Source organism: Triturus cristatus, chromosome 4_1 (genome assembly GCF_964204655.1).
Source record: "Triturus cristatus chromosome 4_1, aTriCri1.1, whole genome shotgun sequence".
NCBI lineage: Eukaryota > Metazoa > Chordata > Amphibia > Caudata > Salamandridae > Triturus > Triturus cristatus.
Window position 1 is genome coordinate 547727939 of NC_140585.1, and position 25460 is coordinate 547753398.

Below are 25460 nucleotides of genomic sequence, written 5' to 3' on the forward strand. Positions count from 1 at the left end.
CTCCTATGCCCCCTCCAGATGAGGTTGTCGTAAGCACATGTACGGCCGTAGGTATATCACAAAAAAGTTTTCCTAAACAAGCTGTCCCTGAATATTATAGTAAGGTTAAAATGGATTATTTGGCACTATTATGGAGGACTGCTTGTATCTGAAGATAGGCAGGCGTGGTACTGTATTTGTAAAGATCTGCAAGGTTCAAGCTGAATGACTGGCTCTGGATTGGTCCTAGTCCAGTGGTTCCCAAACTGTGCACCGTGGCTCCCTGAGGAGCCGTCAAAACTAGCCTGGGGAGCCACGCACCAAGCACTTTAATGCATTTAATGTTGATGGGGTTATTGGCTTCAGTTAAACTAATTAGAATTAAATGCATGTTGTTGATAATTTGTAAGTGACATGCCTAAAGCTGTAAACGTAGTGCTTAATCGATTGCATGTCGAGGGAGATGACCTCCATATTTCAATGGAACCCCTCATTCCAACACTCCCAAGTAAGCAGAAGATGCCTGATTTATTTTGTTACTCGTTAATAGTTTTTTTTTTTCCAAATGCATTTTACACCATTCCAAGTTATAAGGAAAGTACAGTTGTCCTGTCTATTAAACACATAAGTATATTGAGTATTGACATTTGTACTTCCAGTACACATTTTTTCACTACGCATACAGTTCCAGACAAGCCTGCTCTCTCCTTGAGCACAGGGAAGTAAAACACGATATACGGCATAATGCCAACATTTGGAAGCAAAAGAGGCTGGATTTTTAAAAAAAGAATCAGAGGAATTTGTTTTTCATTGCATTGGTTTGGAGGCACTTTTAGGGAGGAAACAACAAAAATAAAGCTGTATGTGGTTTACAAAATCGTGAGTCACCCTGCTGAGACAGGTGTGTTGGCACATATGACATGGGTAGAAATGGAAGTGCATGCAAATATTCTTCAAGCGCAGAAACACTTTGGCAATGGGGCCTACATGCATAGGGGTGTTATCTAGCACTGTACCTGGGATACAAAAGTATGAGAGGGTACTATAAAAAAAGGCATGGGCAAAAAAGTTTAACTAGGAATATTTTATTAGAGGCGCTGCCTTAGTAATACGAAACACCCTGTGTATAGGATTATAATACCTTCATCAGCTTCATCCCAATTATTTTCAGGGAGAAAAATGTAAGTACTCCCAAGGTCGGGCTTAAATCTCCCCCACCCTTCAAAAAAAGTAACAGTGGAGAGCCACGGGCAATGGCCAATGGCTCAAGGGAACCGCAGGTCGAAAAAGTTTGGGAACCACTGCTCTAGTCCCATGGGCACTTGCGAGCCAAAATAGAGTTATGTTTGCCCCCTCCCTATTGCAGTGTTAAAAGATAAAAAGAAAATTGTAGCCACTTGACAGTTGTTGGTTCAAAATCTAAAAAGGCGCATTTTTGCTGTGTGTGAGCTGCAATTCACAAGCGTCTCATTGAAGACTTCTGGGGAGTGAGAGTCAGTCCTGTTGTTTTGATAATCGGTGTAAATGCTGTCATTGAGGTGGTGACCCTCTGCACTTTTCGTTCAGTGAGGGGAAAGGCGTGCCATTAACTTAAAAATAGCCCCATACCTTCGCTGACCTTGAGGAAGAAAGTAGTTTTGACATTTTTATATCTCTTTTAAATCGGATAATAATTGAACACAAAGCATTGTCCGTTGGCAGAGAAGGTGATATTTATCCAGTGGTTGAATTTCTCCATATATAACCAGGAAAATTTGGTTCAGATCTCAGCTTCTTTATTTGATCACACTGTGCGATATTATGCAAATCATTTTACTTAACTGTCAAATCTGGGACCACCTTGAAGAAATTGATTTCAGGATGAATGCTACCTAAAATGCCCACATATAGTTTAATAGACAATCCTTCAGGCATTCTATCAACATTACTCGGCAGTCTACACTGTTCATTCATCTCTCGACCCAGGGGCCGTAGACCACTTCCTAGACCCTCTTCCCCTCCCCCAAATCTCTGCTGAAGACCAGAAGGGGTTGGACGCAAAGATACAAACCACTGAGATTACAAGCGCTGTACGAGCACTGGCCCGCGGCAAGGCCCCTGGCCTTGACGGGCTCCCACTTGAATATTACGCCACCTTTGCCCCACAGCTGACCCCTCGTCTATCAGCAGTATTAGACTCGGCGCTCAGACTCGGCAAACTACCTGGCTCCATGAGAGCGTCGGTGATTGTGACATTCCCGAAACCCGACCGAGACCCTCAACTCCTAGCCTCCTATCGCCCCATCACACTACTCACAGCCGACTGCAAAATTCTAGGGAAAATTTTGGCGGACAGATACTCACAAATCATACGCCCGTTAGTACACCCGGACCAGTGCGGTTTCGTTCTGGGAAGGAATACCTCTCATAATATCCGGCTCCTCTTTCACATCCAGGATCAGATTGGCGACCGATTTTCTCACGCGGCGTGTCTGATCTTGGACCTTGAAAAGGCGTTTGACACTCTAACGTGGGGGTTCCTCTTCGCCGTCCTTGGACGGGCAGGCCTAGGCCCCACACTCATAGCCTACACTCGCCTGCTCTACACCAATCTTACGTCCCGGGTCCGCCTTGGTCGCTATATCTCCCCGGAATTCACAATACACAGGGGCACCCGACAAGGGTGTCCCCTTTTGCCCTTATTCGCGGTGGAACCCTTGGCCGTCCGGCTCCGTAGGGATGGGCAAGCCTTGGGTATCCCACTAGCGGACGTTACGCACTGCGTATCCATGTATGCAGACGACCTCCTCATTTACATACGGGATGTGACAGCGGATCTCACCATGCTCGAGACCGCCCTGACGGAGTTTGCGGAGGCCTCGGGCTTGAAAGTGAACTGGGACAAGTCGATGGCATACCCCCTCCATCCAGGCGCCTCCTCCCAAGATGTCTGGATCGGGGACCGGAAACTGCATTGGGCGGCAGAAGGTCCCCGATACCTCGGGATCCGATTATATCATTCCCCAGTCGACATTTTTTAGGGTAACCATCGTAGGGCACTAGCAGGGATACGATCCTCTTTTGGGTTCTGGCGGAGCCTCCCGTTGGCCCCGATTGGTCGGGTAGCCCTGGCAAAGATGATACTGGTCCCGCGGCTTCTATAGTACTTCACCAATCTCCCAGTGATCCCACCCCGCTCCTTTTTCAAAGATTTAGATACACTCCTCAGCTCTCTAATATGGGGTCAGGGGCGGCACAGGATCGCGCTGGCCAAGCTAAAACTACCCACGACGCAAGGGGGACTCGGTGCGCCATCATTCGAAGCCTACTTCCTGGCGTCGCAGCTCCAGTGGCTCTCATACTGGATGGCGGAGAGATACACACTCGAAACATGCACTGCCACGGGATGTATGCTCATACCCGAGTTGCGTCGCCTGCTTCTGCCGGGCTCCCGCCCCACGCGAACCTACCCCCTTCAGGTAGATATTGCCCGGATATGCGTTCAACGTATACACCGCATGGCACCACACTGCCCTCCATACACGCCATTACTACCACTAGTCGGCTGGCCCAGACACGGAGGATTCTTCACATCCGCATGCTTCGGGAGTGGGCGTCTAGAGACATTGCCAAAGCAGAAATATTGTTTGAAGAGGGACAGCTCCGGTCGTACCGGCAGCTTATGGACGACTACGACCTGCCCCCAGGCCAGTTCCTGCTTCACCGTCAACTCCTCAGCCACTTTCGACCATATTCTGATCTTACATTGGGGGAGCCTCCCACACACCCAGTTCTCCACACAATTTTACGAATGAGACGGGGTCGACACCTTATTACATGGTTGTACAAACCGATCGGGGACCTGACACCCCCACTGCTAGTACCTCTCCGAGCCATTTGGGAGGAGGAAGTAGGACGACCATTTCATGACAGCGAGTGGGACAGGGCGATAGAATTCCCCAAAAAAGTATCCAGGAACGCCCGATTTAAGAACATACAGTTTCGTATCCTACATAGGGCCTACTTAACGCCAGCGCGCCTTCAACGCTTTTATCCCGACACTACCTTCCTTTGCCCTCGTTGTCAAGCGGGGGACGCAGCCTTTTTCCACATGTTCTGGACCTGCCCGGGCATTCAGAACTATTGGGCATCTATCCACTCGACGCTTAGAGATCTCACCGGGCTGACCCACTTGACTACCGGGGAGGAATGCGCGCTGGGTATACTGGGGTGGAGGAAGCGACACAAGATACCAATGCGCTTTGTTTTCCTAGCCCACCTACTGGCCAAACGCTGTATAGCCATGTACTGGCGGTCCCCTACTGGTCCTCCGATTGCGGCATGGGTGGGGGCGGTTCTTAAATGGGCTGCAGCTGAGGAGGACGCAATACGGGAGGAAGAAGCCAAAGGTATCCACAAAGTCCCAATCTCTCTCGAATGGGCGCTCCTATTGCACCAATTCAGACAATCCCAGACCCCGGAGGCCCCGGTCACCGACATACATACCCCCGACACCGCACCGCCTCATGCGGTACAGGTTCCCAAGGCAGGGGATCCCCCCCAGTGACCCTCCACACCACCCTCAGGCCTGTTGGGTTCACCCCTGCTCACCTGACGTACCTCACGGTTCCCCACACCAGATCGCGTACGCGCCCACCCCCCCCCTAGGTGGGAGGCAGCTATATTATCGAGTGGGCAATGGCAGACTTATGACATAAACCTGGCCCAATCATTCAGAACCCCATGGCACTTCCCAGTTTGGTTATCCCCCCCAGTTTTCTTTACGGGCAAAGATCTGCTACAGCACAGGCCGCATCTACACGGAACAAGACGCAAACGTGCTCTCTATATTGATGACGGTCTATTCTGCTACTCATGTAACATACTCATCTCCACGGAATGTGATGTATGTAGGCTTATGTTAATAAATGCCAATAAAAAGAATTATCAAAAAAAAAAAAATTATTTAATAGACAATAATGTTGCTCCACATAACAAAAATGATATTGCCCAGATATACGTTGTAAATGACCAAGAGACATCTCTTGAATCACTTATTGCAGTTTTGTTGAATGTGGTAAAAAGCTTGCTTTTTAAAAAGTATTTTATTAAATGTCACTGCAGAGATATCCATTGCACTGTAGAGAAACATAAGCATTCAAGAAATTATCTATTTTTAACTCAAAAGAATCTGTATTGTGTTTTTAGATGCCGTTGGCTGCACAATTTACATTCTGAATCTTTTAATGACTCGTCTTGTGCTCTTAAAAGCAAGTCAGACCTCTTGACGTCCCTGCCCTTGATCAGCTCTCTCTGTGAATTTTCAGGATTGTCCACCTCTTTGTATTTGTGTTTACCAACTTATTTGTACTTGGCGGATTGAACTCAAAACATAAAAATCTGAGATTATTTTGGAGGGTTGACCAATTTGAAAAACATATGGATTCCACAGAGGCCTGTGATGGTATAGATGTGTCTCTTTAGTTTAGAGGCGCAAGGCAAAAAACAATTGAAACATAACAAAGCTTCTAAAATGAGATGCCTACTTTTAGGTAGAGCCTGGGCAACACATGCGCTGCTCTTCGAGCCATGCTGTTTAGGAGTATGTCCTTGAAACCCCGCCCACTCTCCGCCAATATTTATCATTGCTTGTGTCATTGTCCTTCACAAATGCTGGTTTCTGATTCGTTATTAGGCTTGTTGGTCCCTCCTAAGTACCGCCTTGTCTTCATTTGTAACCTCCCATGAGGACTGACCCTTTTACTTCAGTTGTTACACAGTACGTCTTCTTTAGTTTGTAAGCAAATATTTTCTTTAATGAGTTTCTCATACTACAGGAGAGTCTCTTGTGCGCTATTGTGACTATCGGCTTATTTATTTAACTCGTAGCAAATGGGGAGCTCTTCAGGGGCCATGGGAGACAGAAGGGGGCAGAGCGATGCCTTCAAGCATTTGGAATGCAATAGGTCTCACATTTGCGAGAGTTTAAGCTATTGCATTGTAAATGACAATGCCTTTTTGTTTATGTTTTAAAAACCAAAAGATAAATAAAAGGCATTGTCATTTACAATGCCAATAGCTCAACCTCCCGTAAATGCGACACCTACTGCATTGCAGATGCTTGTTTTAATTTCTTTCAAAACTCCCTTTAATTTGTGAAGAAAATCCCAAGTGAGCTTCACCTAATAAAGGTTTTTTCTTAGTTCTTTCTTCTCTCTACGGTGCACCCCTTAACAAGGTTGAGGATCACAGTCAAATAATAAAATTAAATGAAATCCTGTTTCGACCGCTGGTATTTAGAAGAGCCTACTCAGTCCTGTATACTACACCATGGTATGGCTCTTATTTCGTAATGTTTATGGCGGACAGACCAGTCCGGCCTATTGATTTTGTTGGGGAACATGAAAGTTTTCTGCCAGGCCGTCCCTGAGAAAGGTGGGGCTGGGGGGGTTGTAAAAGGTGATCCCACCCACCCAGAAGGAATGTCATGAATGCAATTAGGGCCAAACACTCAGCTTAGGCGGTAGGATTCAAGAGCGGTGGAGAGAAGCAGAAACTCTCAATCTCCCACAGACCAGAAATCCATATAAAGCACGGAGGCCATCACTACTTATCATAGTTTAGTGGGATTATTAACTTTTTCAGTGCTTGGGAAAGAGCAGGCTATGTGCCCCTGTTTTGTGATAGGTGTTTTTCAGAGAGTAGGCAACGTCTACCCTGCTGCAAAGCTTACCATTTTCCGGGGCGTGCCACGTTCCTCTCCTACTTCGCCCAGAATACACAGAAATATTCTGAACTCCTCCTTGTGTAATTTTCTGGCACCCAGACACTTTCAGCAGAGCCTGCACATTGTCTGCTTTTGTTTTGAGCAGCAATGTGCAGGTGGGGAAGTGGCTTGTCCAATTCTAGCTTCGCCCTTAAAAAAAGCCAAAGTTAAGGGGCCTTTAGGCCTCTTTTTGTTGCAGTATCCTAGCTGGGAGTTACTGGGAACCTCACACCTAGATGCAGTGGAGGGGAAACAAAGGCTCACATCTTATCACTTCATAGGTACTTAAGAGAGATATGCTTCTGACGTTGTTCAGTCCCTGTATGGAAGAGATAGTCATACACTAAGAATGTCAAATGTGTTGGTCGCCCCAGTATTAACACAAATATTAATTTCAATACCACAATCAGCCTCATGCATCAAGCCAAAATCCAGTCGGTAAAATACCGATTCGCTAATAGCTCCCGGTATTGAGTTAAAAATACCCAATCCCAATGCATCAACCCAAAAGCAAAAATCGCTATTTAAGGAATCCTTAAATAGCGATTCCTTAAATAGCGATAGCATTTAAGGAATCCCAAATTGAGATTCCTTAATTTAAGGAATCTCTATTTGGGATTCCTTAAATGCAATGCATGAAAGTAAAAAAATTAGCGAATTCGCTAATAGGGGGAGCAAATTACCATGAAGATGAACTGCATGGTAATTTGCTAAAAGTTTGAAAAATGCACTTTTGTGCATTTTTCAAAGTTTCATGTTGCGCACACACATGCCCTTAGAGCATGTGTGTGTGCAACATATGTGCACAGATCAATTTCAGGGGTGCAATAGGGTGTCATTTTGACACCCTTGCACCCTTGAAATTGCATGAGCAATTTGCGAGTACCTACTGGTACTCGCTATTTGCTCATGCAATCTCCAATTCATTCCTATGGGCCTGGAGGCCCATAGGAATGATTGGGATGGCATTCCTTAATTGCTACTCGCAATTTGCTAGTAGCAATTAAGGAAAGTTAAGGAATCGCTATTTGAATAGCGATTCCTACATGCATAGCCTTTTGCTATTCCTTATTAGCGATTCCTTATTTTTCGCTAATAAGGAATCGCAAATGCCAATGTTGATGCATATGCCCCATAATGCTTTATTTCCTTTAAAGCACTTTAGTACTACTCATCCCAATGCAGAGTGCCAGAGCTCTTTACATCACACTTACATATTATATATTGACAATAAATCAAGTGTGTACATCAATATAGAGGATTTGTTACATAAGACAGAGAGGGTTACAGGGTGTAGGAGCCACATGTCCTTTATACCTCACTGTGCTATATTAGAAGGATTATAGTTATGAACAGCAAGTAACAAAAGGATCTCTGTCTTAAAAGAAGTAGCCCACTCACCATTTACTCACCATTTACATAAAATAAAAATCTGTCATCTGAGTGTTACATAATGTGCTTTGCAGAAGACACATCAGCCCTCTATGCTACTTTGATTCAAAACTAGGACTACGCAAAACACTGATCTCTCCAGCCAATACATTATCCCCCAGAATTATTTCACCATTATTATTATTCCCTGAGATTTAGCTGGCGCACAAAGATCTCTGCAGCAGGTGCCTTAACCCCATAAGATATTTTAAGATACAGACATTGCAACCAATTAAGTAGAACAGATTTACTGTTTTGTTTGTTGCCAATTTTTTCGTGGCAGGGTTTACATTTTGGCACAACCCTAATGCAAAATCTACTTGTGTCAAGTATTGTAATGTACTCAAATGAACTCACTATAGACCTCCTAATATGTGATGGCTTAAGATCTGTTGCCACTTACTGTAAGGTCGTGGATTGTGATGCTACTTACTGTGATGTCATGTGCGATGTCATGTACCGTGATGTCACTTCCTGTATTGTAATACGCTGTGATATTACTTCTTGTGATGTCAAGCATAATGATGTCACACCCATTCTCCCTAACTTGGTGAGTCCCCCCACTTCTATTTTTAGGATTTGAGCCCTGGTGGAGCTGGATATAGCAATTTAAAAAACTGCGCATTTGCACTTCCAGCGATGTCGTAGGCATGGTTTTCAGCACAATTCACGCCTCACTCTCCATATCAATTGAAACTGAAATCTGTCACCTCTTCGCCCACTGTCATTCAATCAGGCATTCGTATTTTTTCATTTCAACAATTGGTGTGCTCTGCTTTGCGAAGGATGTTTGAAGCTTACACCCCAAGCCAGGCCTGCGTATCTGGAAGGGGGCACTTGAGCGGAACAATAATACCCCTATCTTTCCTGTTCGAGGGTAAACTTGGCCTTTTCGAAAAGGAGAACCTAGTCTTTAGCACTGTAAGCGTTAATTAATACCATGGAACTTCAGCATTGTGTGTGGTAGGCGGGTGGATGAAGGGGCGTGTGGGGTGGAGTTAAAAAATGCGGAGTTTAGTAAGGAAATGAGGGTGGTGGTGGGATATTACACTTGGTGTAACGTGTCCTAATTATCAAAAGGTAAACGCAGAAATAGGCGAGGCGCCACTTATAAACTCTCCTTATCCACTAAACTTCGTGGGTTTTCAGTTATTGTAAGGTTTTTTGATTTATTGTACTAGGGAGTAAGTCAGTGAATTGTATGTGTTAAGAAAACATGGTCAGACGTGCACAGTACTCTAAGGCCAGATTTACAATCACTTTAGACAACAAACATCTGAGCGCTTTTCACTGAATATTTTGTCAGAAATTCGGGAAGTAGAGCGCTTTTCTGAAGAGCGCTGGGCCTACTACTGTTAACATTACAAATGCCAATAAAATAAAACAAGTGTAGTTATTTGGGTAATCAATTATTTGTGATTAAGAGCGCTTTGAAACAGCAAATTGTGGTACTTGGTGCTATGTAAAACTCACATGAATTGTTCTCCTTTCATTGCAACATAAGAAATGCCTCGATGTGCCTAGTTGTAACTCTTTGGACACCACCAGTTTTTCCATGTCTTTCAAAAGTAATTTGTGATGAACACGTATTTTATGGTATAAGATTTATCCTCTTAACATTTACTATGAAATTGTGTATAGGGCAGGCAATGCCTGTGACTGACAGTGTTTCGCGAGGTGAACTTTATGTAATTGCTCTCCATTTCAAAAGGTGAAGGAACCATGTCACGTGCAGATAAATGGCTTTGGGCCAGATGTATCAAGGCTTTTATCGGTTGCAAACGGGCCGAATCGGAAGGCATTCTCAAAATAGGTAATTGCAATTTTTGCGATTACCTATTTTGCAAATGCAGTTAGGGAATCACAATTTGCGATTTCCTAAATGCAATGCAAGAAGCATTCTCAGAATGCGACTTTGCATTGAGGAATCTCAAATTACCACCAACTTCAAGTTGGTGGTAATTTGCAAATCCTTAGAAAAATCCACAAAATTGCATTTTCCATATGCCATGTGGTGCATACACAGGCTCTTAGGGCATGTGTGTGCCCCACATGTGCACACATGGCATTTTTGGGGGTGCATCACGGTGGCCTTTTGGCCCCCTATCACCCTTGGAATTGCATGCGCAATTTGGGAGTACCTATTTGGTAAACACAAATAGTGAATCACACTTTGCGATTCGCTATTAAGGAATATGTAGGAATCACTATGGGGCCTATGCATCAACAATGCCATTTGCGATTCCTTATTAGCGAAAAATAAGGAATCGCTAATAAGGAATAGCAAAAGGCTATGCATGTAGGAATCGCTATTCAAATAGCGATTCCTTAATATTCCTTATTACCGAATCGGTAATACCGAATCGGTAATAAGGAATACCTACCCATTCATTCCTATGGGCTTGGAGGCCCATAGGAATGAATGTAAAGCCAGTCTGTATTAGCGATTCGGTATTACCGAATCGCTAATAGCGGGAGCACTTTCAAGGGTGCCAGGGTGTCAAAAGGACACCCTGTTGCACCCCTGAAAATGATATGTGCACATATGTTGCACACACACATGCTCTAAGGGCATGTGTGTGCGCAACATGAAACTTTGAAAAATGCACAAAAGTGCATTTTTCAAAGTTTTTGCAAATTACCATGCAGTTCATCTTCATGGTAATTTGCTCCCCCTATTAGCGAAATCGCTAATTTTTTAACTTTGATGCATTGCATTTAAGGAATCTCACTTTGGGATTCCTTAAATGCAATCGCTATTTAAGGAATCGGTATTTAAGGAATCCCTATTTAAAGAATCGCTATTTAAGGATTCCTTAAATAGCGATTTCTGCTTTTGGGTTGATGCATTGGGATTGGGTATTTTTTACTTAATACCAGGAGCTATTACCGAATCGGTATTTTACCGACTGGATTTTCGGTTGATGCATGAGGCTGTATTTCTTTTGCAAAACCTACATCCATTGCATTTTGCGAGTCTATAATAGCGAATCGGTAAAATTAGCTATTATAGAATCGCAAAATGCAATGTTGATACATCTGGCCCTTTGCCCGATATCACACAACATGGTTAGGTGGGTGGAGCCAAGATTTGAGCTCAGAGCTTCTCGTTCTGCAGACATATCACACATAATGGCGCTCCTGCAGGAACAGCAAACGTGTGTAGCAACAGTGCATGGAATCAGAAACAGGGGCCTGTGGTTGTAAGCGACCAGGAGCTCTAGTTTATTACAGAGGAGGCTTGCTAAAAATTGTTTCCCCTCTACAATTATTTTAAACTTGTCACTACTGCAGTGTGGGCTTTATGACTGATAACAAACCGATAACCCTACACAATCTTCCTTCACCCCTTCTACTGTGTATGTTTATATCTGCCAGCTGCTCATGCGCATTTTTAAATTTTAACAAGCACATGGGACCCTTGCTCACTTTTCCACTGGATTCAAGCTAGCCTGGCTGATGAAAGGTGTTACCCTGAAATCGGTGACAGGATGTTTGTTTTCGGTCTACCGAAGAACTAGCTTGGCAGTTCGGGCTGGACTGTTCCCATGAGGAACAGGGTTGAGACTGATTTGCATATGGCTGGGTCTGAACTTGGGTGGCGAAGTGAGCAAAAGAACGATGATGGGTTCAACCCAGATCTAATAGTGACTGAGGGTGTCTGAAATGTTTCAGCGCTCCGTCCATCATCTTATTGTGTTTGCTTGTAACACACGCAAAGCCATCCAACTGGTATCAAATATTACGCGAAGACACAGCCAGACCTATTGGTTTTGCACGTTTGTTTTGCAACAGCACGATAGATGTTATTTTGACTAGTTAGTCATGCCTAATGTATACACCGATGAAGCTATTCTTTTTACACGTATCATAATGATGACTGGAGGATTATTCATACTGCTGATTTTATTCGGAGGAGCCCATCACAGTTGGCCTGTGCCTAATGTTTGCTGTTTCTTTCTGCTTAGGTCATGACCTCAATTCCAAAGATTCCTGTTCCAGTAATTGCCATGGTTAATGGGCTGGCTACAGCAGCAGGCTGCCAACTCGTGGCAAGCTGTGATATGGCAGTAGCAAGTGAAACATCTAGATTTGCTACTCCTGGGGTGAATGTAGGGCTGTTCTGTTCAACACCAGCAGTTGCCCTAGGAAGATCTGTTCCTAGAAAGGTAAGCCAAAGGCGCTCAAAGGAAACTATTTCATAAGAAGGAAACTAAATATGCCGAGTTCACAAAGCGTGTATGCCGTGTTTTTTAAATTGTGGTGAAATCACATGCTATTTGATCGCTTCATGTGAGAGCAAGGGCCACAAGTATCAAACATTTTTGTGTTCGCAAATGGCCGTTTGCAAACGCAAAAAATGCTTCTTACTTGTATCAAACCCTATTTTATGATTCGGTAACCTGTTACTGAATCACATAATGGGTTTGTGATTCGCTATTTGGAAGGGGTGTGTTTAGGGCATCCCTTCCAAATAGCGAATCCTAATGGTATGTAAGAATGTTTTGTGACCTTGAATGCGGTCGCAAAACATTCACATTTTACCACCTACTTCAAGTAGGTGGTAACCCAGTCGCAAATGGGAAGTGTCCCCCAAGAGACTCCTTCCCCTTTGGCAATGGCAGCAAACGTTTTTTCAAAGCAGGCAGTGGTCCCAGGGACACTGCCTGCTCTTAGAAAATGAAAAGAGAAATTTTGATTTTTGTTTTTTAAATGCAACCAGTTTTCCTTTAAGGAAAACGGTCTGCATTTATTTAAAAAAAAAAGTTGATTGCTTTAGTTAAAAGCAATCACGGACATGGTGGTTTGCTGACCCCAGCAGGCCGCCATCCCAGTGATTTTAGCGATTCCTAGAGGGTCGCAAAATGCGATCTACATCATTAATGTTTATGAGGTAGGTCATTTGCGACCCGCTAGGAATCGCAGAAAGTGTTAAACATGCTTTCATACATGCCATGTTGCTATTTCCTAATTGCGAATTGCAAAGATTCGCAATTAGGGAATCACAAAACGGTTCCTACATACATCTGTTCCTAAATGTTTTGGAAGTATACCTTCAGCACCTAAAACTTGTGGCAAAAGCGTTTTCTTCACACCACCTGCAAATGCATTGTTTTGATTTATGCAATGTTTGCAAAAGTTCCGTTTAAAACAACAATGACATCTCCTAGCAAGCACTTACAAATGATTTCTGTAGGATATAAAATTAAGGCCTTATTCCAGATTTAGCACAATCCCCTGGGTTAATTGCGTACCCATACCACAGGTTTTTTCATTTACCTAGTGCACAGTTTCTTCAGTATTGCAAACTTCATACTTCAGATTAGTAGAAAACATGCTGAATGCGCCTGTTTTCCTTCGTTCTGAGATGCACAAACTCAGATTTACTCAGTGTGGTGCCATGGTTTACCCTTGGCTTTATGTGGTGACATTTTGAGGGTAAACATCATGGAATATGCAGGAAACATCCGAGTTGTTGTTCGTTTGGTGTAAACTGGAGTTTGCATCCTAATCGTGATTTGTGCCAACATGTAATAAGGGCTTTAGTGGCTTCAACATAGTTTTGTTTTTTACCACAGCCTTGCAGTTAAGTTGTACTCTAAATAACGCGGGTTATTTCCACCCAACTCAGCGGCATTCATTTTATCAACCTTTAAAATGTGAAAAGCTGAATTGCCTACTAGGAAATTGGGATTTGTAAATTTAAGCTTTCTCACAGATTTGATACAATTACATTGGATCACCAGATGTATAGAGGTTCAGCAGACAGTAGAAACGGGGTTCACACATAAACAAATCTCACAATGGAAACGAACCTTTGTTCTAATGGGCAAGCAATCCTGTGATAATATAAGCATTCAATCATTAAGTTCTGCTCTGAAGAGCTCGAGGGAAACTCTTACCAAAACACCTGCGGGCCCGCTTTAGTTTCCGGCCTTTGCACCTGGTGGAATATCCCAGCCCAGAGGGTTTCCCACGACTGTGATGCTGCGTTCCAAGATGAGTGGCGGAATACTGACAGAGGGAGACCTCTACCACTCTGGTACTTTTAGAATGCTGCAAGACCTAATTGAAAGTAATGGAATCTCAAAAGGACAGCTCTGGCACTATCCCTACAACATGGTGTACTAAAAAACACTTTCTGAGAGAAATGGGATGCGTTAGACACAGAACTAATAACACGTGACATTCGGCAGTTGATGTACACCAAGGACTGTGGGGAAAAAACTTATGTTGTTTTACAAAGCAATAATTAGTATGACAAAACTCCAGACAGCTGAAACAGGAACAAAATAAGAAACCGATGTAGGTAAACAACTAAAAACTGGTAGTAGATCTTAGCACTCACTCACGCATGAGCTCTTGAGAGACATCAACTTTAAAGACGCATAATTAAATATTTTACATTAAACGTATCTCACTCCCAGGAGTCTTCGCCGAATTTGACACATCCCATAAAAACCCGGAGGCACACAAGTAACGTTTTTCCACATGGCCAGGACTACCTAAATGATATGCAATACTGGGGAAAGATCACAGCACAACTAGAACCCACCGCAGAAAGGTCTAGATTACTTACAACCGAAGGGATCCTATGGGGCCTATTTCAGCATCCTTGATTTAGAATCATTGATTTAGCCCTCCGTTGCCGACATTATGTCCTGGAATTCATCGAATGCCCCCACAATTGACAATGGAGGCAGTGGGACCAAAAAACACTGAGGCTGAAAGTATTACTCCGTGCCAAGAAAAAGCAAGAGGATTTAGGAGAAAACCCATAGCTTACCAATGAGATAAAGTGTTATTGTCCTTTCTATCAGAGGAAGATGCTACAATATTGGAAAGTGACCATATAATGTAGCATACAGATTACTATTGCCAGCAGTGTAACTGACCTGACATGGGGTCTGCACATGCTGCTGAGTGGATGTAACCCCCTGATTAGCCTATGGAACCTCACCCCCACACACTAAGACCTCCCTCTGCAAAGTATGAAGCCGCTATCCTGTCTCTAGGGCAGCTGAAAACTCACAATGTCCCTTCCCCCACAGCAAAACCAAACACCAATTATCAGATCCTAAAGCTATTTGTTTAAACTGTTAACGTTTGGATTATTTTAAAACAAAACATAAGTACAACTTTGGAAAACTTGACAGTGAGACCTACGTCAATATAATTATATAGGAAATAATTTTGCCTCGTATGGTAAAATAAGACACTGATTATAATGATGTGACCTAACAGTACAAGTAACAGCCATTGTGTTAGTATTATATGATGTAATTGTGACAGTTCTGCTATTGAATTGCTCATTGAAAATTCAATGTATAAAGCAGTCATGGTACAATTGTAACGTGATATTTAACATGCAAATATGCAACATATTTTTAAAAATACCTTCAGACGTCCCCTGTAAGGCTTGTGTCACTTGATTTTGGGTTCCCTGCCCCCCAGAGCCCAAGTTTCACTTTGGGCGCCATGTCATGTTAGCCCCAATTTTATAGGAGCCTCTTGGCCCAAAAAGGAAATATGCCCTTTTCAGAAAAAAGAACTGACAAGTATGTTTCACTCCTCTAGCGAGTTTTGTACACATTTATAATTTCATAAAAAATACATACATATGTAGTGGGGTTTTGAGTCAGCCCTCTTCAGCCATCGATCCGTTCAAAAGTCATTCATGTTCTGCTTCTGCCCATGACAGCATGTAACATTTGAAAATGGGTCAGCCCCATGTCTGTTGCCCTGTGAATGACAGTATTTGCTTGGCCAGTTGTGCACATCCACCTGAAAATGAGTACGTTACTGCACCAAGGCTGGTGGGCCAGTCTTTTAGATTTCATTTTTCTCCTTTTATAGGTCCCTTTTCACTTCTTTCCTTAGTATTTTATGTTTAATAGAACATCTGGCTATTCTCCAGACACTGCTGTTGGGCCACTCTCCTTTCATACATTTCATCAGCAGTGTGCCTCACCCTTATTGACAATGCCTTTAAAAAAAGGTGGCCATCTTGAAATGGTCTTGTCCATAGGCTATCATTGTTTGGCAGTCCCCAGATTGCTACCATGTTTAGAAGCAATATATATTCATCTTAGATCCGTACAACAATGACACATCATTCCATGATGGCTGCCTAGAGCAATGTTTATTGAGTGGCCATCCTTGAATGGTATTGCGCATAGCGTATCTTTGATTTACAGTTCCTAAACGGCAGACTGTCTCTTCTAAACGTGGCAGCCATCTTAGAACTTTAAAGAAATTATGCACTATGCAAAATACCATTCCAAGATGGCCTTCCACAGTAGTTTTTATTTTTTCTCCATTGCAGTCTCATGCTCACCATGTGCTTAGCGGCATTTGTTCTTTTTTCAGCTTTTATGTTTTTTTTGTAAAAGCTTTATTTAATTTTGTTGAAAACAAAAGAAAAAAAAACAAAAAAAACCCAGCGCCAGCCGCGCACAACTTCCCACGCAGGGGGTACATTAAGTGTGGGGGGAGACCGCAGCGAGCAAGAAAGTTCGAGAGCTTAGTCCTCCAATGCCGCCAGTCATAAGACCTACAGGGACAACGGGCCCACTTCCCGGCTCCACATGCGCAGTGGGTAGCGGAGTTCAGCTCATTTCCAGTTGTCAACCCCCAGCATAGCACGGGCCACTGGGGCCACCTTCCCCACCTCCAGTGCTACCAGCCTCCCCCTCGCCATCTAGGCATGACGCAACACCCTCGAAACTAAAACCCCCCTACCTCTACCCCCCCCCCCCTTCCCCCAGTGGTGGTAGCACTCATACACGCTAACTACAATCCGCAACAGACACTCATAGCTGAAACAGATGGAGGGCTCGGGTCGACGGTGGGGCCACCGCAGCTGGTAAACCCACAGAAAGAAAGCAAACCAATGGTCCCCAGCGGAAAATGAAATTCTTGAAGTTACCCAGAAAAATATCCGCCATTCTCTCCGTGCTCAACAACTTCCACAACCTCGCATGCCACAACGAAATCGCCGGGGCTTCCTTTTTCTTCCAGGCTGCCGCCAGAGTAATCTTGGCCGCACCTATGCAAAGCCAGAGAATCTGTCTGTCCGCTCGGGTTTGACGCTCAAGGAGTGGATCCCGGAGGCCCAGTAGCACCTGAGCCAAGGAGCCCGAGATCGGGTATCCCAGGATCTCTTTAATGTGTGACAAGATCTCCTCCCAGTAGGGGCAGATGATCGGACAATCCCACCAGATATGGCGAAAGTCCCCCAGCAACCCACAGCCCCTCCAGCATCTATCGGAGGAGGCAGGGAATATGCGGTGCAGCTTGGTGGGCGAGAGGTACCAATCCAGCATGGTCTTGAGATGCGCCTCTCTCAGTTCCACCTAGTGATTATACTGGGTCATATCTTTCCAGAGACGGAGCCACTCGGTATTCGTGATGTCGCGGCCGACGAGGTCCTCCCAGAGGCCCATGTATCGCGGTCTCGGGGAAACGACCGTGGCTAAAAGGTGGCCATACAGGAAGGAGATGGCCCCGCGCATGGACGAGGAGCGGGACAGAAAGACCTCAAAGGGGGTGGGCAGCCTGGTCGCCGCCTCCCGAACGGACGCAGATAGTGCCCAATGCAGCATTTGAGCTTGGCGGAACTGTTCCGATTGAGGAACCCCGTAGTCGCGCCTACAGTTGGCAAACGTCAGCGGGGCATAGTCATGAAATAAATGTGTGAGGGCCAGGCAGCCCCCCTCCCGCCAGGCATCGAAGGGCCCCTCTCGCATCGCAGGAGGGAATGACGGGTTGAAGTGTATGGGCGTAAAGGGCGATGGGAATGTAGTCCACCGCTCATCTCCAGATACCGAATCCCATACTTTTAGAGCGGTACCAGTGGGCGTGCTGATGTACGCGTTCCGAGGTCTGTCCCCCTTTGGCCTCCACACTAAATCCCATATCGTCCGCCCCGCCACGCTTCTATCCATATGCAGCCAGTGTTTCTCCGAGAGGGGCTGAGTCCACTCCACCAAAACCCTGAGTTGAGGCGCAGCTCCGGTAGGCCCACCCCCCCCTCTCCCCGAGGGCGCCGGAGGGTGGTAAAAGAGAACCAAGCCCGACCCCCCTGCCACACAAAGCGGAGCAGAAGGGTCTGCATGCGCCGAAAAAAATCACCGTCCAAGACAATAGGAAGAGCCTGGAATAGATATAAGAACTTCGGGAGGAGTGTCATTTTGATCGCATGAATCCGTCCTAGCCACGAGATGAACATCGGCTTCCAGCGGCACAGGTCAGTCTGGACCGTGGCCAAAAGGGGAGGGAAACTAGCCGAGAATAGTTTCCCCACCGTGGGGGTTAGGCGGACCCCTAAGTAAAGTAATGAGGAGTGGGTCCACGGTAGTGGCAAAAGGAGTCGGAGGCGGTCCACCTCTGGCGCAGAAAGCGTGAGGTTAAGAATATATGATTTATCGTAGTTTACCTTGAAGCCCGCCACCGCCTCGAATTGCGCCAGTGCCGCCTGGACCTGGGGGAGTGAGTGCTCAGGTTCGGCCAGGGAGAGCAAGACATCATCCGCGAATAAGGAGATCTTGTGCTGTTCGCCCGTGAACGGCAAGCCTCGTATGCCCGGTTGCTCTCGGATCGCCAACGCCAAAGGCTCTATGCTTAAGGCAAAGAGCAACGGAGAAAGGGGGCACCCCTGCCGCGTGCCTCGCGAGTGGGAGAAAAAAGCGGAGAAATGACTGTTGACCATGACCCGTGACCGGGGGTCGCTATAGTTAGCCCTAAGCATGGTCAAGAACCGGTCCGAAAACCCAAACGCTGCCAAGGCTCGGAACAGGAAGTGCCAGTCCACCCGGTCGAACGCCTTCTCGGCGTCTAGGCCGAGCAGTACCGCCGGGATATTAAAGCGGTTGGCCTTCTCAATGAGGTGAATCCCCCTTCTAATGTTGTCATGCATTTGCCGCCCCTTGATAAAGCCTGATTGGTCAGGGTGAATGAGGACCGGCATAAGATCCTGCAGTCGGGCTGCAAGGATAGAAGAGTAGAGTTTGGCGTCAATGTTGAGTAGGGCGATCGGCCTATACGACGAGCAGGTAGAGGGGTCTTTACCCGGCTTGGGGATAATGGAAATGACCGCCTCCGCCATTGAAGCCGAGGAGACCCCCGAGTCGGCCATTGCGTTGAAGAGCTGAACCAAGAAGCCACTGATGTCAGCGGCAAAGGACTGGTAAAAGAGGGCCGAAAACCCGTCAGCCCCAGGCGCCTTATGGGGCTTCAAGGACTTGATGGCGGTGAGCACCTCCTCTCGAGAAATGGGAGCGGAGAGGCGCTCATTCCAGTCGCTCGATACCCGAGGGAGCGGAAGTGCGTTCAAGTAGTCCAATTGGGCCACGGGGTCAAGAGTGCTGCCCGCCTATAGCTGCGCATAGTACTCCCCGAAGAGCTCAGCCTTCGCAACATCACAGTGCCTCAACTCGCCAGCCGCATCCCGCACTCCTCCTATATAGTCCCTCTCCCGCTTTCGACGAAGCTGGCGAGCCAGGTGCTTCCCCACCTTGTTCCCCTGAGAGTAGGAGAGGTGGCGGAGCTTCAGGAGGGTAAACTCCGCTCTGTTGTTATAATGAGCCCGGAGTTTGCCCCTAAGGGCAGTCAGCGGTCGCAAGGTCTGTTGGGAGGGCTTGGTCTTGTGAGCCAATTCTAGTGCGGAGAGTTCCCGTTCTAACGCCTCACGCTCCGTCCTCCTCAAACGATTTAGAGCTGCTGTAAAGGCCAGGCAACTACCCCGTATTGATGCCTTGAAAGCGTCCCACGTATTGAAGACCGAGGTGTCATGCACCGGGTTGAGATCGAAGAAGTCCCAAATCGCTTTACGGAGCTCCTTGCAGGAGGACTCATCGCGGACCAGGGAGGCAGGGAAGTACCACCTACGCGGGGCATTCCCCTCCGGTGCCCAGCAGAGGCCCATCGCGAAGAGACCGTGGTCAGATACAGAGAAAGGAAAGATCTTGGCCCCTCGCAGGGATCCCCGAAGGGATTGACTGTAAAAAATATGGTCCAGCCGGGAGTAAGAGTGATGGACATGAGAGAAAAAAGTGTAATCGCGAGAGTGGGGGTTTACGGAGCGCCAGCCATCCAACAGACCCAGTTCGACAAACCTCTGGCGCAGCTCGTTGGAGAAGAGACCAGTCTCCGCCCTTTGGCGATGCGAACTATCTAGATCCTTATCCCAGACTAAGTTGAAATCTCCCATCACGAACAGTGCCCCCTCCATAAAATCCTCCACTGTGCGCAACAACTCTATAAGGAACCGATTTTGGCCTGCATTGGGCGCATATAACACTAGAAAGGAGCAAGTCTTACCGAGCAGCACACCCTTGACCAAAATCCACCTGCCGTCCCTATCGCTCCAGACCCCCAAGGGTTGAAACTGAAGCGTTGAGCGAATCATCAGGGCTACCCCCCTATGTTTGGAGGTCGCCGAGGACCTGTAAATAAGGGGGAATTGTTTGTGTTTCAAGCGAGACTCATCCTTCCGGGCCAGGTGGGTCTCCTGCAATCCCACCACATCTAAGTGGTGATCCAGGATGTATTTCCAGACCTTCTGGCGTTTCTGGGGGGAGTTCAGACCCTGCACATTCCAAGTTCCTATCGTAACTGGCATAATTCACACATCACACCATCCATCTCTACCCGTCCCCTCCACAGAAAAACCCTCAGGTGTTCCGCCAACCAGCAACTGCTCCACTCCCAACCATAGTGTCTAGAAGCGAAGCCCCCCCCCCAAGAGCCTCAATAGCCCCCCCAGCCTCACCAATCGTCTCGGTACCCTCCCTCCCCGCCTCCCCCATCAGACGCCACTCACACACCACGCACTCCAACAGCCGCGAGCCACCACCACTGGTCCCCCCCCACCCCGCTCACCCCCCCCGCCCCCGCCCCAATACCTGCTCCAACAAAAACCCAACAAAGAACCACCCCCCCTAACCCCCAAATGAACAGTCCCCAACAAAGAAGAAACCCATGAACCCAAAGGTCCACAGCGAGGGCCAGTGTTGAGACCCCCTGAGAGCAGGACCCCAGATAGCAGTCACTGGTCCTTCTGCTCTCCAGCCCGGGGCGTCTTCCCCAAAAGTACATATTCACCCACGGTACCTGAAGAGAGGGGGGTGTCCCTCCGACGCTTATCAGCCTCCCGTCTTCCCTCAGGCCGCTGACGAGCTGTCCTGCGGCGGCATCACCGTTACATTTACCACAGAGGCCACTGCCCCATTCCTTTCTTGTTGGCTGGCCGTGGGATCAGGCCTATTCTGCGTTATGGGACGCCCCACTTTATGCCAAGAGGAGGCGCGCCGCCGGCGCCGCGACGGCGATCGGCCATCCCTCGGGGACGGGGCTGCGCTGTCCAATCCGAGGAGGTCTTTGGCAGCCTGCAAGGAACTGAGCTGGACCAGTCTGTTCTGCCGCCTGAAGATGAGACGAAAAGGATGGCCCCAGGAGTATGCCACATCATGATCACGCAGGAAGGACGTCACTGGTTTAAAGTCGCGTCTCTTCTGGAGTGTTGACGCCGCCAAGTCCTGAAACAGTTGGGGACGGTGCCCCCTGAACTGCAGATCGGCAAGACCCCTCGCTTTCCGAAGGATGCGCTCCTTGAGCTGAAAGTCTTGAACGCAGACCAGATTGTCCGGGGGGGAGCCCCCGCACCCCTCGGCAGACCCACTCTATGCACCCTGTCCATCTTGACCTCTTGAAGATCGGCCTCGGCAAGAACCTGCAGGAAGAGGGCCTCCACGTAGCCACGCAGGTCTCCCGCCTCGCCATCCCATGGTACCGCTCGGATGCGGATATTATTCCGGCGGGACCGGTTTTCGAGGTCCTCCGCATGGGCTTGGAGATCCAGGTTCTGCTCCGTCAGCCGCAGCACATCCTGTTGGAGTTGGTGCACGTCTCCCGCTAGCCCCAAATCATGCTCTTCCAGCGTCGCCACCCGTTCGCCGATACCATCTACCTCTCTCCTCACGTCCCTGAGATCCGAGGCAAGCTGGGTACGAAGCTCCGAGATGTCCTCCTTGATTGCAGAGAAGAGCTCCAGCATAAAAGCCTTAGTCGCCGGCGCCTCATCACCTCGCTGCCGGGGGGAGACGCTGGGCCCGGGAGGCGTTGCTGGCCGCCCCCCCCCTCAGAGGCCCCTCCCTGCCGGACTTCCCCTTGCCGGGCTTGCTGGTCATCACGCTCAATAGGACGGACCACGAACACGCAAATGCAGAGTAAGGCAGCGTCCCCCGCCGCTCGATCTCGGCTCGCTGAGGTGGCCTCCCTCGAATGGCTTCCTATCGCTGTAAGGCCCCCCAAGCGCCAGTCCGGACGGCACACCGCCCACCGTTTCTAGATCCTCTTCTTCAGGAGCTCACGGCCAGTTCGGGATGGCGACGGACTCTCTGGGCTCCTCCTGACGTAGCGTCCCCCTCGTAACCAGTCCAAGCCACCACCAATGCACTGGACTCTCGGCCAGGCCTTCCCAACCTAGAGCGAAGGCGGAGAAAGCGCACACTCCCGCGTGGGTCGGCAGTCCTCCAGCACTTCAGGTCACTCCACAGGGGCCCCCAGACGCGCAAAGCCACTGCTCCGGCCACCCTCACTCTCCCCGGCAGTCTCCGGGCACCACCTCTGTCCAGCCGCAGGGCACGGGGACCTCTCCAGGACGGGACCCGTCCCCTAGGCCCCCCTCCGCCAGCAATCCTCTGGACCGGGATACAGCCTCCGGGGGCAAAGCGTCGAGAAAGCCCCCCACCACTCGCCAGTGAAACACCCTCCTGGGCCGGTCAGGGCAAGGGGCCCACGCAACCACTCCTCAGTCTCAGTCCCTGCCCCCAGCCGGGGCTCCTTACCGCTGCGGCCCTGCGGTTCTGTGCAGGTCGGCTGTTCTGGCGTCCGAGGCGCTCCGCGCCAAAGTGGGAGGAAAGGTGAGGCCAGCCTTCCCCCCGGCCACCGTCGGAGCAGATGCAGACAGGCAGGCGTCCCCCGGGAACCGCCCCGCGGCGGCCGCGAGGTCGATCGGGGTCCCGGTCCCCCGCCGGCAGCGCAACTCAGCAAAGCGGCCGTCCGCCGCGTTCCAACACTGTGGCGGCCGGGTAGACTCCGGGAGGTCCTGCAGGGCACCACACCCTCACGAGGCTGCCAGATCGCCGGCCGCAGGGGCCGATCCGCACTCCGCAGGGCCGTCACCGCATCGCCGCGGGTAGCCCCACCTCCGGCCACTGCTCCGCTCGAGCTCCCCGGCTTGCTCTGTCACTGCATCCCCGCGGGTAGCCCCGCCTCCAGCCTCCGTCCAGCGCGAGCTCCCCGGCTTGCTCTGCTCGGCCCCAGTACAGGCCCCTTCGCCTCTGGGTGACTCTCTCCGCACCTACAGGCCCGCCACCAGCATCAGGTCACCACCCTGACCACCGGAGGGACCGCACCAGCTTTAGAGAGGCCGGCAGGGTTCAGGGAGGAAGCTGCTAACAACGCTAGGTAAGCGCAGCGGCGGAGGGACTAAAAACACGTCCTACTCCGTCGCCATCTTGGACACGCCCCGCTTTTATGTTTTTTAAATGTATCTTGCATATGCTTGTTGAGCTTGTGTGTGTGTTTGTTTTTTAGTGGCTGGGTTGGTAGGTGAATGCTGGAATCTTTTGGTTAATAGATTAATGAATGAGTATAAGGTTAAGTGGCAAAGACCACGTTGGATGACTTATTCAGTGTCTAAACTCACCAGGCACTGAAGAAGTACCTTTGGTTATAACCCAGTTCATTTGCCATTGCCAATGCTTGATTTTAAAAGATTATCTATGCTATGCAAAGGTAGCCTGGTTCCCCCTGTCAGTAAGGACAAAGAGGTGAGTGAAGCCGATTCTACTAGCTTAAGAATTACCAAAGTGAGTAAATAGTATTTTTTTCTTTTTTACAGGTTGCCTTAGAAATGTTATTTACTGGGGAACCCATATCAGCTAAGGATGCTTTACTCCATGGGCTTGTGAGCAAAGTGGTGCCAGAAGACAAGCTGGAAGAAGAGACCATGAAAATTGCGCAGAAAATATGTTCAACCAGCCGGTCTATTGTTGCTCTAGGGAAGGCCGTCTTCTATAGACAAATGACACAAAGTATTGTTTCTGCATATGAAATAGCATCAGAGGCCATGGTGGATAATTTGTCACTTAGGGATGGAAAAGAAGGCATTGAAGCTTTCTTTCACAAGCGAAAGCCGATTTGGTCCCATAAAATGGAATAACTTAAAACAATGTGAAAAGAGAAGTCGTTTTTATATGTGCCTATTGCCTGATTAAAGAGATACCATATTACTTAGATACCATTATGGCATTTAAGACTGAAATATTTCTATTGCATTCAAGTTATTTTTGTCTCTTTGAGAGGTCAGTCATTTACAGAACAGGAACATTCTTGGAAACCGATTAAGATTTTTGAAGGTTTCATTTAGTTTCATTGTTCTCCATAGCTATTAACCATGTGCAATAAGAAAATAAAAGCATGCCTGAACATTTTACAATACTCTACATTGTTACTGTATTAAAAACATAATAACATAAAGTTGAAAGACTAGAGTAATTTAGGTAGGATCTCCTGATTAAAACTGCATCCCAAATGGTCATAAAAGCCACTCCCAAGCTTATATTTAAAGCTGGAAATAAAGTAAACCAGAACCAGGTCAGCTGTTATGTCCGTACCCTCCACAGAGCTGAGTAATAACACAATCTAGGAGAGCATGGCATGATTGCAAAATTAACATAAAATATTCCAAAGTCATCTTATCCACGCACCGTGTGATAGAGCAGGCAGAGAAACATTCATTACATGGCAAGAGTCTCAGCACCTACGTTGTTGCAGTGGCCCTGAATATTGTCTTTATGCCTGATTTTCTTTTTACAGGTAGGGACAGCAATGGTTGGTACTCAGAGTTGGAATTCTAGATAGATTCTTCTCCTGCTACAAGAGCGTCATCACAGATATTAAACAACTGATGTATTAGTAAACTGCACTATGACCTGACAGTTTTGGAAATCCTACTAATATTTACTTATTAGTGATTGTCAAAATATTAGCATACTGGAACTTGAGGAAGATAATGATCTTAGGTATGTTCTGGGATCATCCCAGAACATTGTTTAGAAGCTTCCTGACAAAGACTAGCAATGGAATTCTCAGCGAGACTCCTAGTTGCTCATTCAGAGTCCTTGTCTCATCGGTGAATCCTGGCGTTTCCCCATATTCTTTAAAGTGTCTAGGTGTGTAACAATTTCTGTGAGAAATATTGATGTGAGCCATTCCAGATCTGTTGACTATTGTGGTA

The 25460-nt window shown here is 47.5% G+C and overlaps 1 protein-coding gene across 1 annotated transcript in view; it reads left to right on the forward strand.

Annotated features, from left to right (window-relative positions):
- ECHDC3 (enoyl-CoA hydratase domain containing 3) overlaps positions 1-24659 on the forward strand; it is a 162119-nt gene extending 137460 nt beyond the window's left edge. The window contains exons 4-5 of the mRNA XM_085652857.1: positions 12124-12324; positions 24063-24659. Of these exons, the coding sequence (XP_085508983.1) occupies positions 12124-12324; positions 24063-24383 (522 nt within the window). The 3' untranslated portion in view covers positions 24384-24659. The remainder of the gene's footprint in view (positions 1-12123; positions 12325-24062) is intronic.
- The last annotated feature ends 801 nt before the right edge of the window (positions 24660-25460 follow it).